General features: G+C 47.9%; 1 protein-coding gene across 1 annotated transcript; it reads left to right on the top strand.

Annotated features, from left to right (window-relative positions):
• Window positions 1–416: 416 nt before the first annotated feature.
• FAH (fumarylacetoacetate hydrolase) lies at window positions 417–16,711 on the top strand (the record flags this gene model as incomplete). The annotated part of the gene is made up of 14 exons (XM_084293714.1): window positions 417–512; window positions 2,895–3,005; window positions 3,599–3,720; window positions 4,612–4,661; window positions 5,984–6,074; window positions 6,605–6,702; window positions 6,961–7,013; window positions 7,886–7,985; window positions 8,729–8,859; window positions 9,536–9,611; window positions 10,188–10,234; window positions 11,009–11,110; window positions 12,108–12,225; window positions 16,632–16,711. The coding sequence occupies exons 1-14, from the start codon at window positions 432–434 to the stop codon at window positions 16,709–16,711; spliced, it is 1,260 nt and encodes a 419-aa protein (XP_084149840.1). The 5' UTR covers window positions 417–431.
• Window positions 16,712–17,837: the final 1,126 nt, after the last annotated feature.

Below are 17,837 nucleotides of genomic sequence, written 5' to 3'. Positions count from 1 at the left end.
GCATCATCATCTCGCCATCGCCCTGGCAGGTACGCAACCCACGGGAGGTGAACCAGCAGTGTGGCCCTGCTCCGACCGCACCGGCCGGAGCCGTCTGCTGGGATTCGGCCACCCGCAAGGATGCAGCCAGTAAAAGGCGGCCCTGGTTTCACGGAAGGGTTTATCAAGCAGGAAGAGCCTGTTTCTCGCCAGGAACAGTTACCAGCTGCTGACTCACGCAAACCTCTGGCACTAATTAACTGCGGCGGCTGCCAGCAGGAGCAGGCAGAGGGGTGGGATGGAGACGGGGCTGCGATTGGTTTGGGGCCGAGGACAGAGGGTGGGATTTGGTGCTTCTGTGCTCCCCTTTGCGACATCTGGAGCGGTTCTTCCTTCCAGGTAGAAGCACAGCAGCCTGGCAGGTTCGTAAGCAGGGACTGCTGGCACTCAGCATGTCTTTCATCCAGGTAGACAAGGACTCAGATTTTCCTCTCCAAAATCTCCCCTATGGTGTTTTCTCCACGAAGGAGGAGGTGAGTAACAACATGCGTTGCACTGGGGCTGTTGTAATTGTTCGGAGCCTATGAATAAGAGGAGAAATTCCCAGCAGCGTGGGATAAGGAAAAACTTCACGGGCTGGGACATCGGTGCAGGCTTCCTGGTTTGAGAGCAGTAGCTGGCACGTTGTCTTTTTGCTTAATGTGGTTATTTTTATGACAGCTTCCTTGAAACTATGGAAAAGAAAGGGAAAGTGTTAGTATTCCCGACGAGTGTTTTATCTAATACATCCCAGAGTTTTTATGTGGTTTTGACTGTCGGTGTTTTGTTTGATTTTGTAAAATCATTAAATCTGATCCTTTCACATCACTGTTTGCACTGACTTTTTTTTGAACTCAATTCCTCATTCTCTTTGTGACTGGGTATAATTACACCTTCACCCTCAAGAAGCCACATTGAATACCTATTTCGTCTGCCATTAACTCTGTAGCATCCAGTCCCGTTTGCACAATATGAACTAGCATAGGGGGAAAATGAATTCTGTCCTGAAATAGCTGTATTTTCAAGTGAGTGCCTTGTTCTGTTTTCTTTTAAGAGCCTGCTCTTCATCAGTTTGGTAGAGCTGGGTGCAGAAGCATTAAGCAGGGCACAGACTGTGTCATTTCCATCTCTGCAGCTGACCAGTTGTGGTTTATTGGGCATAAGCATTGCAGCAATGTGTTAAATGTGCAAAAGTCCTAACTGCTATGCCCAAAGGCTACATCTTGAGCCAGCTTCAGGTCTTGTATTTTATCCATCACGTAAGAAAACGTGGCTCAGCCTTTTCCAAAGAAGGTAGCTCCCAGTTCCTACGTGCTGAGCCCAGTTAGGCTGACTGCTGACCTCAGACCTGCAGACACCCAACCTGCCAGAGCCACTGAAATGTGTCCTGGAGAAGAGAGTGATTTCTGGGAAGGAAAAACTAGAGGATTGTGAACTGAAACTTTGTTATTATCTCCTGCTTGCTGCTGTCTCCACTTATCAATACAGGTTCAAAAAAGAATTTAAGCCCAAAGATTGTGTTTTCTGATCTGGTATTTTCCCAAGATAAAATGAGATGGTTCATTTAATCTCTTCCTAGATGCGTGTGTTGTTATCTAACAAGTTTGGATTATTTTTCCACCCTCTCCAGTGACCGTTTGCTGAAGAAAACATCTTTGCCAAGATCTTATTAAAAGGCAGAAATTATTTGGGAAAATAACGTTTTAAAAGTGGCACAATGTTCCAGTGATTTCAAGTTAAAGCAGTCGATGTAATTCCTGTCTATCCCAGTTACAAATTAACCTGATGTGACCTTTAGAGTTTTCTGCAGGAATGTTTGCTGAATAAATACTTATTATCACACTTGGAAACTTGCTTAGAAATTAAAGGCTAAAAAATGGGTTTAATAGCATGGATTTTCATTGATGATTTTCCCATTTTGTTAATCTACTTTTCATAATGACTGTGACCAGTTAGTCTCTACTTGCTTAAAGGCATGAAAAATTGAAATTTTGTCTTTGAGCGCAGCAGCGTTTCTATAATTTCCACCCAGCTGTGGCAGAGCTGCATTGGGAATGTCTGCACTGCTCCGGCACCGCAGGCTCAGCACGCGCCTGGCGCGGGCCCTTCGAGGACTGCAGCAAATGAACGCGGTCTTTGTTTGTCTGCGTGCATCTGGCAGGCAAATGCATCCACAGCAATCTCCCATATGCACGGGAAGCTCTTCCTACACCAGGATCTACACCAGGGTTTGCCTTCAGGTGGTGGACTGCTGGCGTGCTATGAGGTTGCTCCAGGCAGAGTAACCTCCTTCGACCTTATGCAGGGATAACGTGGCCGAGCAAGATGCACAGCAGTGGAGCACAGAGCACCTTTCCTCAGCTCAGGAGGAGCTGGAGTGTAGAAACACCAATTTCTTTCTAATAATACACACACAGGGATGAGATCAATCCTTTGTGCCCATTGTGCATCTATGCTGCAGGTCCCCATCTGAAGGAGAAATAGCATCTTCCCACCTCACAACCTATTTCAAATATGTGAACTCATTCTGAAATGTTTGTCATTAATGGGGAATGGGCAAATACTTCTGGAGCAGGGAAAGAAACCTCTTCATTTTCCTCTCCTTCCCCCAAAAGGCCGGGATGAGGGGAATGTGCTCTTCCATCCCTGCAAGTCTGGGAGGAGTCTGTGAGGATGCTCTGCCTCCAAGCCTTAATGTTTTTAATCAGCCAGCCTTTTCTGCTAGCTGTCAGTAGTAAACGGCTGTGACATTGAGCTCCTGGCCCTGATGGATCCAGCTCCCTGTGACCGCTGCGTTCCCCCATGCCCTCTTTGGAGGATTTTTGGGTGCAAGCATAAATTCTTCTTCTCTTCCCCCTGCTCTCACCGTTTTGCAGCCTCGGCACAGGATTGGGGTAGCGATTGGAGACCAGATTTTGGATCTCAGTGTCATTAAGCATCTGTTCAATGGACCAGCTCTTGCCAAACACCAGCATGTCTTTGAGCAGGTATTTATCAGAGTCTCTTGTTTGACTTTTTGCATGTGTTTTAGATATATTAATGAGAGTTGTTAGCAATGAGCGATGAGATGTAGGCTGTGAACTGGACATGGTGGCTTTTACTCAGCACTGAAGCTCTGTTGGGCCAGTTTTAGCTTGGTGTAACTGTCAAAGAGCAGCACGATGAAGCAATGCCACCCAAGTTTTGGGTGACATGGAGGGGTGAAAGAGAAACATCCAAAATTAGCAAAATATTTCAGACCACCTTAAGGCCTTTTCCATCGGGTTGGTTAGCACAGCACAGAGCGGCACTAGCAGCTTTCAGTTTGAAACTTTGGATTTGAGTCTAAAGCAGAAACGGGAATCCAGATTTCCCAGGGTTTGGTGCTGGGGGGCATGCCTCTGCGGCAGAGCCCAAATTTGGGGCAACTTTTCCCTTACAGGGAACATGGGCTTGTGCCATCAGTTGTGCTCTGCTCGGAGGGAGAACCCATCGCTGTGGAGGCAGCCAGGGCAGCAGGGGATTTGGGACCTGAAGGGTGTTTTTATGAAGCGAGGCACAGTCTGCTATCTGCCTCCCCCTCCTCTCTGTCACCCCACAGCCCACCCTCAACGCCTTCATGGGGCTGGGCCCCGCAGCCTGGAGGGAAGCCCGGGCCCTGCTGCAGACGCTGCTGTCGGCCACCGAGCCAACGCTGCGGGACAACGCGGGTCTGAGGAAACGGTGAGCGAGCACCGGGCCCGAGGTGGCCACACGCCATCTGAGGGGTATTTAACCCAGCGTTGGGGCCTGCCGAGAGCTGCCCACTCCTCGTTATGTTGCTGGTTAATCCTCTCACCGCCCGCAGATCCGGGGCGTCAACCCCTGCTTGGGAACATGGAGATTACACCCTGGGGTGTGCCCAGATCTGCTGCATCCCTACAGAGGGACGAGCTGAGCTCTGGGGACACCTGGGGCTCCACACACAGCGTGGCAACCATGGCCTCCACGCGGGAGGTAGCCTCGAAGCCTCTGGTCTGTGCCTCCCACCTGCCCAGCAGAGCTCTGTCTGCCCAGGCTGTGGCTCTTCTGCCCTCCAGCTGCCCCCCTGAAGCCATCTCACTTTGCCAAAACCCAGCCAGTTGGGGCAAAGTGGCTCAAGATACGTGGTGGTGCGTTGGTGCGGGAGGGGAGGGCAGGGCAGGGGACTCCTCCCTGTCCTGCTGGGTGGCACACATGCCAGGAAGCTGCTGAAGCTCTGCTTGCCACAGGGACCTTCCCTGCACACCCCCAGAGCCACAAAACACAGCCTCGCCCCTTCCTCACCAAGGAGGGCAGAGGACAGAGCACGTTTCTGCAAAACAGCCTGCTCCTGCATCCATTTCTCAGCTCCTTTGCCCACCGTGAGGGGTGCTGCTTCTGGTCATAACCCTCTCAGCAGCAGCAGCCTGTGCAGTCTAAGTCTAAATTTTCCTGCATACCCTGAACTAGAAAGGAATCACTGCAAGGTTTGGCAAAGCAAATTAGAGATTGAGCTGCTCGAGAGAAACGCTCAGTCCCTTACATGCTTGTAAACCACTTCAGGGTGAGAGCCTCAACTTTGCCGAGAGCTGAAGTCTTTGTCTTTTATTTCAGAGCATTTGTACCTCAGGCTTCTGCTACCATGCACCTGCCAGCACACATCGGTAAGCCTCCCGGAGCCGCCGGCTGCTCGGTGCTGCCCTTTGCTCTTGCCCAGAGGAGCTGCTTTATGTCCAGATTGCTCAGACAGATCCTAGCTGCAACAGGGAGTGGGCTTTGTAGGAGCCAGAAGTACATTATTGTATGCAATGAATGGTAGGTGCTGTCTGCAGCACAGGAATAGAAAAGCCCAGGGAAGCTCAACAGCAGCCAGAAAATTCCTGGATTTTCACTAAATCAGGGTTGTCTGGTGCCACAAACTCTTGTCATCAGATTTGCATCACCAAAGACCTTTGTGATTAGAGCCAGGCAGGAAACACAAGTTCAACTTCAAACATTGTCCCCATTTGTCGTCAGAAAACAATCCAGATCTTACAAAATTTTACTCAGGCACAGCCTCATAAACAAGCGTGAGTCCCCGCCGCCAGGCCGTTACCCTGCATCCCAGCCCACATCAGGCCGCGGACTGTTTTGGAGTGAGAAGCATCTTCATGGTTTTGACAGAAATTTATATATGAATCAAAACCAGCTCAACCAAAATCACTGGAGGGATGTGACCAGCCCAGGATTGCGTGAACTTGCCCATTCCCCTACCAAGCACTGCTTCACTAGCCTTTTGGCTCCCGCGGGGCACAGCAGGGCTATGGGACAGCCTGCCCTCTCCTGCAGGAACCGTGACACCTTCTACAAAAAGTGTGGGGATGAATAGGCCCATGCTTCCCCAGCAGACAGCTCCGTGAAGGATTGCAGACCCCGTGCATGCTGCTAGTGAGAGCACGACCCTGGCAATATCCCCCTGCCAGCACCTTGCAGCTGCGCGTTATTTAGCTTCCCGCAGCGTTTATGTCCTTGTGCTCCAGTCCTGCTTGTACCGAGAGCGAGCACTGCCTGTATCCCCTGCTGGGGCTGCGAGATAACACACCGAGGCTGCAAAATAATGCAACGAGGCTGCAAATTAACACAGCGAGGCTGCAAACGAGCGCCAGGCCGCCGAGCTGCTCGCAGCGGCGGCAGCAGAGGGCAGCAGCCGCCCGCCCCGCGCCAGCCCCTGGGTTGTCTTCGCCGCCGGGGGCTGGAAACCAAAAAAACAGCCGGTTTTGTCATCGTTTTCCAGGCGAACCACATTAATCACCACCCTTACGCTATTCCTCACAGCCCCGTAGTAATCATGTGAAATGCTGAATGGCTCCGCTTCACTCTCTGCATCCCCTCCTGCTCTTCGCGTCACGTATCGTGCGCTTTAGCCCCTGCAAATGATGGGAAAGCCCATCATTTGCAGGGATCCACATTTGTGTTTGTTTGTTTGTTTGTTTGTTTTTCCATTCAGGAGATTACACTGACTTCTACTCTTCACGACAGCATGCCACCAACGTTGGGATCATGTTCCGGGGCAAGGAGAACGCGCTGATGCCCAACTGGTGGGTCATACAGGTGGTTCCCTGGGGCACCTTGTTTTACACAATCTTCTGTCAGTATATGTACATTTTTAAAGGTCTGGGTATTTTAGCAAAATACTGATTTCACAGTGGACAAGAAACTGTGAACTTTGTGAGTGTGTCAAGAACTCAAGAAGAGAACCAAAAGCCCCGTTTCCCAAGAACCAAAAGCCCTGTTTCCCCAGCCTGTGCTGGTGCACCAATAACAATGCACACCTCTGGTTCAAGGGCAGATTCACCTAAGAAATGGTTTTGCCACATGTCAAGAAACTGGGGTTTGAGCTCCAAGAAACTTAGGGGAGCAGTGGCACAAGAGAAGCACAGCTACATGGCTGCAGGACTGTATTTTGTTCCCATCTTTATCTCAGAGCAGGGAAGGTGCAAATGTTTGTGCCCATCCACCAGAGCTCAGGCCTCAAACTTCACACCCCGAGATGCCTCTGCCCCGAGAAGCTGCTCAGGGTGGTGATGCTCCCCAAACTAACCCATGCTCTGTGATGTTCTTTCACAAGGCTGCACTTACCCGTGGGTTATCATGGCCGGGCATCTTCTGTCGTGGTGTCTGGGACACCCATACGGAGACCTGTGGGACAAATGAAACCCGACAATGGTGAGTCCATGACAGGCTTTAAATGTGGCTTCTTACTCCTTATTTAACTTTTATTTTTCCCCCACATCATCCAGTAGTAGGCAGCAAGTGTCTGGGATGCCCAGGCTGGGTGAGGGCAGAGAGCAAAGGAAAGCCCAGAGCTAAATCCATCTTATGTCTGCATGCCAGGCAGCATCAGCTGCTTCATTTTTTTCTGCATGATGCTTTCATTGCCCTGTCTGCTTCCCGCTCATAAACCACTCTTCTTTCTGCCCACAGATAAACCTCCAGTGTTTGGTGCTTGCAAGCGTCTGGATATTGAGTTAGAAATGGTAAGACAGGCTATTTGCCTTGCCATTGTAATAGAGAAACATTAAAGACAGGAAAGAAAAGGTAAATTCAGCTGCTTCTAAAATTAATGTCTTGAGGTCCATTCATTCATTTCATCTGATACATCTGTGTAGCAGGCAACGAAGAGTCCTGTCATGGAAATCTTCCTGTCTGATGGCTGGAGGGTGTTTTAGCTCATTCAGTGCTTTGCTAATTGAGCTTTCAGGCTGGAAACAGCTTGTCTGGCCAGACCCGAGCAACCTGGAAGCATGCGGCATGTTCTTCATATCAGGCACCACCGCCTGCTGTCTGGCCAGCAGTTGCCTTTGCCCTGCAGCCAGGATCCTTTAGCAGACAGGGGGATTTTAGAAGCCCAGACCGCCCGTGCTGTGAATCCAGGGCTGGGGAAGCTGGGAATTGCTGCGAGTTCCATCCAAGCACCTCGCCCTGGCTAGGAAGAGAAAACCTGTGCTGTGTGTGTTGGAACAAAACATCTGTGGGAGGTGCATTTTGTGGCTTAGCCTGGTCCTAAAGGATTGTTTTGTCATTTTGTAGGTTTGTTGTTTGTAATTTATACAATATATATCATCTGGATTGTGATTAGGGAAGACCATTTTACTCCCATGTTTTGGTGCAGTCAGGTCCTTGTTTAATGGCTGGCTCTTGGCAACACAATGCTCCCAAGCACTTCAAAGCTGCCAGCCTTAAGGAGGGGGGGAGAGAGGGAGTAGGCCATGTTCCTTGTCTAATTGTGTCTGGGAAATGATGCAGAATCACGTCCTGCCCAGCCTTGGTTGTTCACACATGTAACCCTTTGTATGGTAAAGATTTCTGACTTCAGAAACTTAAACAACACTTTGGTTTTTGACTTCAGGCATTCTTTGTGGGACCTGGAAACAAGTACGGGGAGCCAATCCCTATCAGCAGAGCCCACGAGCACATCTTTGGGATGGTCCTTATGAACGACTGGAGCGGTAACCCGCACTGCGGGCATCTGCCTGGAGGGGGGGATCACAGCACCGTGGGAAACCCTAGATATGGATAAAGGATGTCTTTTAATAGCAGATTAGGGGGCATTGAAATCACTGGGTATAGTTGAAAGGGATCAAAACGAAACACTACCTGCATTTCTCAAGCTCTTTCTAAACCTGTCTTTGATCAATCAGTAGAACCAGTGATTGCTGCCTAATGAAGATTTATTTACTTATGAAGGAGCTAATATCCATCTAGTTTCTTCTGAGCAGGGATGGAGCAGCCCTAAGGACGACGATTTCATCAGAGGATTGATTTCAGTGTCAGGATTAGGGAAAGGATTTGACAATCACAAATCCCTCTCTCTGTTCAGAGATTTAAGCAGACAAAAGCATTGTTATCAAGGTGAAATTAGCCCTATGACTGGCATGGACCCCTGGCGGGGTGTCAAAGCATTAACTAAACTGGGGAGGAAAATGTGGTTATCTGAGGATGTCCTGGCTTACTTTAATTATCCCTGCCTTTTCTTCCTAATCTAGCCTGTCTGAGAAATTTGGTTTGAGGGTTGGAAAGGGATGGATTTAAACCAGGGTTTGGGCACAATGGCTGGAAATGGGTGGCGGTGACATTTCCAAGTCCATGCAGCTGGTTCAGTAGCTGTGCAGAGATCTGTGTCTTCAACCAGTGTGAAAGCTCACAACAATTACTGTGTTAAATGGCATTGCTTTCAATTTTTCCTTCCTAGCTCGTGACATCCAGAAATGGGAATATGTTCCTCTGGGCCCGTTCCTGAGCAAGAGCTTTGGCACAACCATCTCACCTTGGGTTGTCACCATGGAAGCTCTCATGCCATTTGTGCTGCCCAATCCTGTCCAGGTTAGCAAGGGGAAGACTTGAAACTTCGGAGAGTTTACAAGCATGATCCTGCTTCCACACACACGGAGAAACCTTGAGCTCTTTGAGTCAAATGCTGATTGATGTCACTGGCATGGCCACATGGCACCCTGACTGCCTTCCTGCCTACTTGAGCAGGGCAGAAAAATTGTCTCCTTCAAAATATCTTGAAAATAAACTGATCAGAGAGCTTCTTGGTAGTGCTTAGCATTCAAGAAGCAGTAGAGAGAGAGTGGACTCATTCCAAAACACTTTGTTCAAGCGTTTCCAGTTGTCTGTGTTATGTAGGCGTTTCGTTAAAATGGAAAAAGATAATGAAGGTCTCACAGAGAATTTGCCATCTTCTCTGTGCAGGCAGAGAACAAAGTTGTGCTAGCACCATATTTGTTTTGGATTAACATCCACACCAGAGTGATGGAGAAGGATTTTGGAGCCCAAGTGCAAAAAAAAGGGAATTTGGATCTGTGGATATCACATCAGCTCAAAAAGGTCTTTAAAAGCATGTGCATGAGAGCAAGAAAAGCAATAATCTGAACAGTAATAGTGGTAAAGTAAATGGGGCGTGCAGCACAGCCTGCATAAACAAAGTCACCGGGACGGCTCATGGAATTTTTCCTTTCTGCTTGTTTAGACTGACATGCCTTTTATATGTTATTAGGATCCCAAGCCACTGCCCTACCTTCGGGATGCAGAACCCTACACCTTCGACATCAATCTCTTTGTTGCCATTAAAGGTACGGCAAAGCTGAGCAAGTTATAAAGCTGAAATTGCCAATTAAGGACTGCAGGACCCACCGGGTACTCCAGACAATTTGCTCTCGGCTCTGCAGTGCTCCTTTTTGCCTCTGTCAGGGAAAGAAGGAAGCTCCTCGTGCTCCCTGTTGGCCATGCAGCAATGCACCAAGGAGGGAATGCTGCCCACCCAGGGCTTGCAGATGAGCAGCTCATGAGGAGGGTCCCTGCGGGGGCTGCCTGCAGGGCATGGAATGAGCAGCTGTCCACGACTGTCAGATTTAAGCCCAACACAGCCCCCAGCTAATGGCCCTGCTGAGCAGGAGGTCCAGTTGCTGCTCCTGTAGTAGAGTAGAGAATAGGAAATGGGTAGCTTGATGTTACCCTGGTGCCAGCCACACGCTTGTTTTCTGTGAAATGCTGGCCTTCATAAGGGAATGGAAAATGTTATTGCTTCTTTGCTGCAAGGGATCGCAATGATAAAAGGAGTCATCCATCTGTAAAATGAAAAGACTCGAGCATCAGTCATCCAACACAAACGAGTTGTTTTCCTGTTTCTTATTTTTTATTTTCCTCAGGAGAAGGAATGAGCACGCCAACTACTATATGCAGATCCAATTTCAAGGTAAGACCTCAGTCTCTTGCCTCTGCTGGAAATCTTGCTGATGCCATCAGCTCCACTTTGGTGCCCAAGCACTGAACAAGGGAGCAGCTCCTCCTGCTGCTCAGCTTAGGATTCAGGCAAAGGCAATTGCCTTTTGCTGTGCCAAGGTGGAAGAGAGCCTCGCAGTCACAGCTGGTAATTTCCACATGGACACAACTGCAAGCCCAGGGCTATCCTGGGTGCTGCATGGGCAGAGTGGTTGGTGGCTGTGGCAGCGTGGGCTGATGGGGACATGGTAAGCCAGGGGGCGTGTGGACCAGCTGCAGCACGTCTCAGGCAATTTTGTATTCACATGTAGTTCTGTGCATCTACAGCAATTACCTTAATCAGTAAATCAGTAGTCAGCAAATCAACAATTAGGAGATTTTTCTGTGAACCTACTGGGCCTGACCATTAATTCTGTGTTAGCAGTGCTGGCCTTAAAGAGAAAGAAAAGGAGAATTGACATCTAACTGAAAGAGATTTTAAGGAACTAAATTGCAAGGTAAAGTCTGAATTTTATATGCACATAATAGCTCCTTGTCATCATTTAGAAAGCAATCAGCCAGGCCACAGTAACTATTAAAAATATAGCACCGAGTAGCTGTGGATGTTATTTTTAGGCTGCTGAAGGTTAAATAAGGGAATTTCTTTAGTGACAGTCTGACCAGCATCATCCAGAGAATGCAATACCTCGTGCACAGGCATGCAAGAGGTTTGCCTTTCATTGCTTTAGCCTCCTCCTCCCTCTTGCAGCACATGTACTGGACGATGAAGCAGCAGCTGGCTCACCATTCGATCAACGGGTGCAACCTCAGGCCTGGCGACCTCCTGGCATCAGGAACCATCAGTGGGCCCGTGAGTGTTCAAATACTGATAGCCACAGCTACCTGGTCAGTAGCCCAAAACTGACTGAGCAGGGCTTTGGGTCAAAGTCCTGTTTGGTTTGAGCAGCCATGAAAATGCCTGCAGTTCCTTCCTAGGCATTTTGTGCTAATGGTTTGGCAACCCCAAAATCACACTGAGAGATGTTTTCTAATCATTTGTTGTTGTTTTTAATCTCTCCCGTGTTCCTTTCCCTAAGAACTATTTAACTCTAGATGCAAATTAATTTATGTGTATAAGCATCCACATAAGCTTGTTTTTACTTTATGAAATACAGCTTTTTAAATTATTATTATTTGTGAAGAAAATATTAAAGGTGCATGAGTATAACTTGTAGATTTTCTAATACAACATATATGGACCTAACTTCACAAGCTATTATTCTCCTTGTACAGACAGTTGTTGCAATATCTGAGTAAGGTATTGGCACTTGCTGAAACATCAAAGATAAATGCTCTTCACGCTGTCTGGAAGACAGCTTCAGGGGAAGTGGTTTCCAGACAGGGTTACCTGTACTTCCATTCTGAGCACTTCTGAAGTGTTTTCTGCTTCCTCTAACTCATTGCACTGCAAATTGACATTGAAGATCTACAAACCTTTGCCAGCTTTGCTCTTCTGAAGAACAAAAATGTAAATAAAACTGTGAAACACAGGCTACATGAAAGCACTGGATTTGCTTGAGTGCCCTATATTTGTTTCCCTTCTTTCTTTAGCAGGCTCAAACTTCTCTTAAAGGATTTAGGACTATTTTAAACAGAGCAGATAAAAGCTGGAAGGCATGGCTGCTTACAGTGAGCAAGAAAATAAAATGTGAAGGCAAAACAATAAGACAGTGTATCAATGAATCAAATCAACAGCAGAAGCCCATTCTGTAATTTTATGTATTTGCGAATCTACCTCCAGCGACAAGTAGCTTAGCAGTGGGACAGGTGCTAAAGAGCTGTTTATTTGTTGATAACTTTTGCTGCAGGAACCTGAGAGCTTTGGCTCCATGCTGGAGCTGTCTTGGAACGGGACAAAAGAAATCCCCATTGGCAGTGGACAGTCTCGTAAATTCCTGCAGGATGGAGATGAAATCATTTTAACAGGTAATGGCCAATCTCCTGCTCTTACACTGTACCTAAGAGATCTTTCCAGATGTTGATGGCAGTGGCACAAGCCCCTGGCCAGTACACAAGCTGTGCTCCATGTGCCTGCTGTGCAGCCCCAGCTGTTTCCATCCCACCTACCACCAGGTAAAAGGAGGCAGATAGAAGTTTCCCTGTAATAAATGCTTTCTGAGTTAGTTTGTTTGTTTTGTTAAATGAGTGAATGACCTTGCTATGTCTGTGTGTGAGTGTTAGTGGGAGGTTGGGGTAGGTTTGCTTTTATGGGTGAAAATACCCTGGGACTAGCGTTAGTTGATGTATTGTTGCCACCATGGTCCAAGTTTACAAGGCTTGGCAAGTCTTGAAAAAAGTCATTTTGAAAATAATATTTCATTGGCGACCTATGCATATCCAATTTAATGGGTTGCAAATTCAGTATGTGGGAAGTAGCATGAAGCCTGCTAGAACAGCTGACCAGGTCCCCTCAGAAAAGGGCTGCACTTGAGAACTCTTTCATACTGGGCCATGGTTTTAATTTTCATTTTGAGAAACCAAGGATTTTATGCATTGAAATATAATGTGGCCTTTTGTGATCCAAATCCAACTCCCTTCTCTTAATCCACAGTCCAGTGCAAGACAAATCTATTTTTCCTTTCCTCTCATCTTGTCAACCCCGTTATGGCTTTGAGGTGGCAAAGAGTTGACAAGAACAGTCATGTGAAACTTATTCAAATGTCTTGCTACGTTGTCTACTGAATTTTTAGAGAATTTTGGTGGGATTTTGTGCATCAGCAGCTCCCACTCTTGAGACCCAGCCAGTAACACGCCTGGCTCTGAAGTGACGAGAAAACATTTACAAATGTGATGTAGGTCAGAGAAAATGTGAGTGACTAATGTCTATGCAGTAACTGGAAGGATGTGAAAGTGTGATGTAGTATGTGTCCACAGGTCTTTGCCTACTTAATCCAGCCCACACGGTAATAAGAATAGATGGGATTTGTCCATAGAGGCATTGCCATATGCCTGCATCTCCTAGTGCTGGTGTTTGTGAAGGCATGGGCTTTTTTTTCTTTCTGCACTACGAGGCGTTTACTTCACACCCCTTAGGATCTTCATTTAAACTTTTTAACTCCCCAAGCAGTGATCCAGATGCCAACACTAAGCCTCACAGCAGGATGCAAGTGGCAAAATAAGATTGTGGCATGTGCTGCAAGCTATCATTGCCTGGTCTAGTTAATGCAAGTAAAATCAAAGGTCCTTCACCTAGCTGTGTTTCTACCACAGAGGTGTTTAATTGGAGAAAGCCCAACATGGTAAAGCAGAAGCACATCTAAGCAAAACATGAACCTGCAGTTATGCAGGACACATGTTGGAGCAGCGTTCATGGCAATGCTGAAATGGATGAAGTGACAAAAACCAGCAGCATGCATGTAGGTGCACATCACAGTCAGGTCAGCCCTCCAGACACACCTCTGGATCTGCAGCACTTCCCCTCTTAAGATATTCAGCATGAGGAAAAAGAGGGTTTGCACGCAGGAATGGCCACTGGGCCTGCCCATCTGCGTATGTATGCTGGATGAATGGCTGGGGTTTTGTTTGTTTGTTTGTTTTAGGGTGAAATATCAGAGTTATGTTGTGCTATACTTTTGGAAGTGCACTGCCCCACTGTTCTAGCTCTTTGCCAGGGCTTGGCTGGCTCTGATGACCCTCAATTGAGGCAGGAGGTGATAGGAACCAGGAACACTGCAAACCAGCTGGGGGTAAAAACCAGCTGCCAGACACATGCTGGATTTAGCTTTTAGAAACTAGTCAAAACGCACAAAACTTTCCCACACAACTCCTTGCTGGAAAACAGCTTTTTTTTTGTGTGCTGTAGTTATCACTCAACATGGATCTGAGTGGTGGTTATGGGCTATTCTTGGCCAAGACTTTCAGGAATTTTGCCAAAGCAGTCTAAAAATTCTTGTTCTTTCAGAAGCATTTTTGACAAAAAGCAAGGACCTTTCTGTGGAGAAAATAAGTAGGGCTGCATTCCAGTCTGCCAGTGATGGCTGTGTGAGCTGTCCCAGTGGGGCCGCAGCCCCAGTGCCTCCTGTTTGGCAGCCCCTATACTGGGTTTGAGTTTCTGTGAGGTGCTGCCAGCTTTGCAAAGCAAGGTGCTGAGACAGCTGGAGACTGAGATGTACTGGAGGGAGATGGAGATGGAGGTACCAGGGAGTCCCTGGTACCTCTGACATGCTTCAGCCCTCAAACAAGCCTTTGTATATTCATGCTGCAGTGTGTAGATGTCTGATGCTGCTGTCCATTGCCCTCTAGAGGTGCAGGTCTCTCTCAAGTAACTATGCCAGCAACCCTAAATTAGGGAACAGGTGTATGAATGTCTCTTTGGAGTTCCATGCTGACATCCTGATCTGCAATGAGCACCTTGCAGTTTGGGAGCTGTGGGCACGTGGTGTCCAGCTGAGGGACAATGAGACTAGACTGTGACCCATGCTGACCTTCATGCCCAGAGCAAGAATCCCGAATGCCTTTTTGTATGATGATGTTGCTGTTAACCTGGGTGAAGGCACCGCTGCCCCAGGAGAATGGTCTCACGTCAAGCAGCCTGCTGTGCTGTTTCAAACCAGCTGCAGTTTGTGGTGATGGGGGCATCACGCCATTCACGAGAGCCACGTGCTTCTGGGACTGCCTGCGGGGACAGCTGGGGACGTGATCCTATTTAGTGATGTATGGCAGATCCAGCACCTTAGGGCACCTCTGAGGCAGGGCTGCTGCTATTGCATCCTCTCCCCAGGCAGCACCACTAGCTCTTGCCGAGTGCCCAGCCCATAATTCCTAGTCTCCCATTTCAACTTAGTGTTTTTGCTCACTTTCATCTCTTCTCCCCTCCATTTCAGTGCCCTACTGCACAAAATGAGAGAAATACTCTGTTCCAAAAAGTACATCCCGGGGAGGGAGCCCTGTTAGCGGTGGCTCGCTGAGGGTGTGCAGCAGCTGGCTGCACAAACCTCGCCGCACCTCCTTGGCACACTGCTCTGGCTGACACTGCCGGCAGCACAGAGCTGGCTTTGTGAAATGTGCCGCTCCTTGGTGCTGCTCTAAATCAGTTGACAGCAGGGATAACTAAACTGGACTGAAATAATAAGCCAGTGCTCAAAGGAAAGCTGGCAATGGAGCCTGATGAGAAAAATGGAAAGTGAGCTGAGCCTCAAAGCAAGCGTCTTACTCTGGTAATGTTGAGGATTGAGGATGGCCTAGCAGGTACTGGGAGGATGTCTGTGGGATGGATGTTATACAGGTACTTACAGACACTGCTGTCCTAGGGAAAACTTCATCTCTGCCTAGCCGTGACAGCAGCGCTGGTGGGCTGGTGCTGGCAGGGTCTGTCCTGCTGCAGCCTGAGCCCACCCCATTCTCCTCTTCCTCCTCTGACCCCCTTGCGGGTGGGGATCGGGGGTTGAGCTCTGTTGTGTTCACATCCCTCCCAGCTTCTCAAAGGCAGCTGGCTTTTATCACAGGGGGGGAAGATGATGTATTCCATTATTTTAGGAAACCCATCTCTAACTATGAAATCAGCACAGCATGTGCCACTTGTGTCCTTCCTTTGATCAGCTGTTGCTAGCGGAGAGCTACAGTAGGTCTTCTCAGCTGCTTCTTCCCAAAATAGTCTTCCCAGATGGGCTCGGAGCCCCTCACTGTGTCCGTGCCCCTCCTTCCCCTGCAGCTGAGCTGTGGATGCTGGGTTGACCCATGGCAGCAAGGGCTGCAGTGGCACCTGTGTCACCGTGTCACCTCTCCCATCGGTCTACACCCTCCTGCAGTGGGACATGTTGTCACAGACCAGTAGCTTCAGCAGCAGCCAGCACATTTGTGGTGTCTGTCTGCACAAGAGGATAATCAGATATTTTGTGTTAGTTACTGAGTTTCTTGTGGAATATTGCTGCTTGATTTAGGTCTTGTTGTTTGGGGGCTTTTAATGACCATCCCTCTGGTTCTAAGCACCCTGATGGCCTAATGCTGGAGAGAGAGAACCCAGGTTTATTTTAGTAATTGCAAGGCTGAGCCAGCCACAAATCAGCTTAGATTGATGATGCTGCAGGTTGGGTTTGAAAGCAGGAATATTGCACATCTTGTTTGTTCTTTGATCATATTCACTGAACTTGTATATTGCTGTGTTTCACTTTTTTTTTTTTTTAAACAATCTATTTGAACTTTTTTCCACCATTGCATTTCTGAAAGTTTTTATTTCTCAGTCAAACTTTAAGAATGCTGTACTCTTAACCTCAAATATCCACCTGAGGATACTTACACTCATTTTTGGTCTCTCTGTGTCTTTATACATGTGTATTCTTGGTAAAACCCTGCTGTCCTCATAGCACAACCTCTCCCTTCTTTTCTGGCACCAGGTTACTGCCAGGGCAGTGGCTACCGTGTGGGGTTCGGACAGTGCTCAGGAAAAATCCTTCCAGCCATCTCAGGTCCATGATGACTGCAGTAAGGTGGTGTCCGAGGAGGAAGAGAAGAAGGAGGAGAAGAAGGACCAACCCCCCCCCCCGCCTCTAACAGACATGCTGCTTTACTCAGATTTATTATTTTTATATGAGTGATTGGAATCTTACTGTTTTTAATTATCAATAAATACCTTCAAGATGAATGTGGCTCTGTGGTGTGGTAAGAAAAGGTTTTCAATGCTAGCTTAATGTTCTTGGAATGAGAATAGGGTGATTTAAAGAGAAAGTGAGATTTTTATCTCTTCTGTATTAATATTTTTATCGCAGCTATAAAAAGGACTTCAAATAAACTTAAATATTCAGAGCACTGGGTTGATGATACCAGCAGAGATCGTATGCTGACTTCTGGTTTCTCCAGTGTTCATCTTCTGATGAAGGTGAGTTTCAGATGGATGCTAAAAACTTGTGAACCCCTCCGAATAGAAGAGCTACAGGAGCATGCCCTCAACTAACACATAACAAAGCAATTGGGAAATGTGATCATCGATGCAACTGAAAGCACAAGAAGGCAAAACAACAAGGCACTAAACAACCTTTTAAACAGAGTGAAAACAAATTGCACTGTACCAAAGGCTGTGCACCAGCTTCCCTGGTGTTAGGGAGGGAAGCAGCATCACCATGATGGCCGGTGCTGTCCCCAGGCACCCAGTGGTGGCTGTCCCACCTTGTCACCCCCCAGGGGCCATGACATGGAGGAGGCTGCCCCCCTCCTTTGTGCCACCCAGTGCCATGGCAGCTCCTTGCAGCGGGCAGCAAACAAAGCCACACAACACTTGTCTCAAGTGTAAAGGGCATCTGCCACGTCCTGCTGGCCTACAAATCAATTTAACTCCGTGGCCGAGTGCCAGATCACATCAATTAGAGGGTATTACTGACTGAAGGAGCTCGGGAGACCAGATAATGAACTCTGGTACAGTGCAAGGGAAACTCGCTAAATATTTGCTTGTTCCTCAAAGTGAAGGGGTTGATGAGGCTGCTGGCTTCATGCAGGGACAATAGGATGAGCTGTTTTCCATGGCTGCCCGGTTGCTCCTATTGAGGCCTGCGGGTAATTTTGGGCAATGTGCCCCCACAGCATCATTTCCTATCCCACACTGCAGC

The sequence above is a fragment of the Netta rufina genome, assembly GCF_964035555.1.
Source record: "Netta rufina genome assembly, chromosome: 11".
In the NCBI taxonomy this organism is placed as follows: domain Eukaryota; kingdom Metazoa; phylum Chordata; class Aves; order Anseriformes; family Anatidae; genus Netta; species Netta rufina.
The sequence above is the reverse complement of the archived record's forward strand: the minus strand, read 5'-3'. Positions and strand labels throughout refer to the sequence as shown.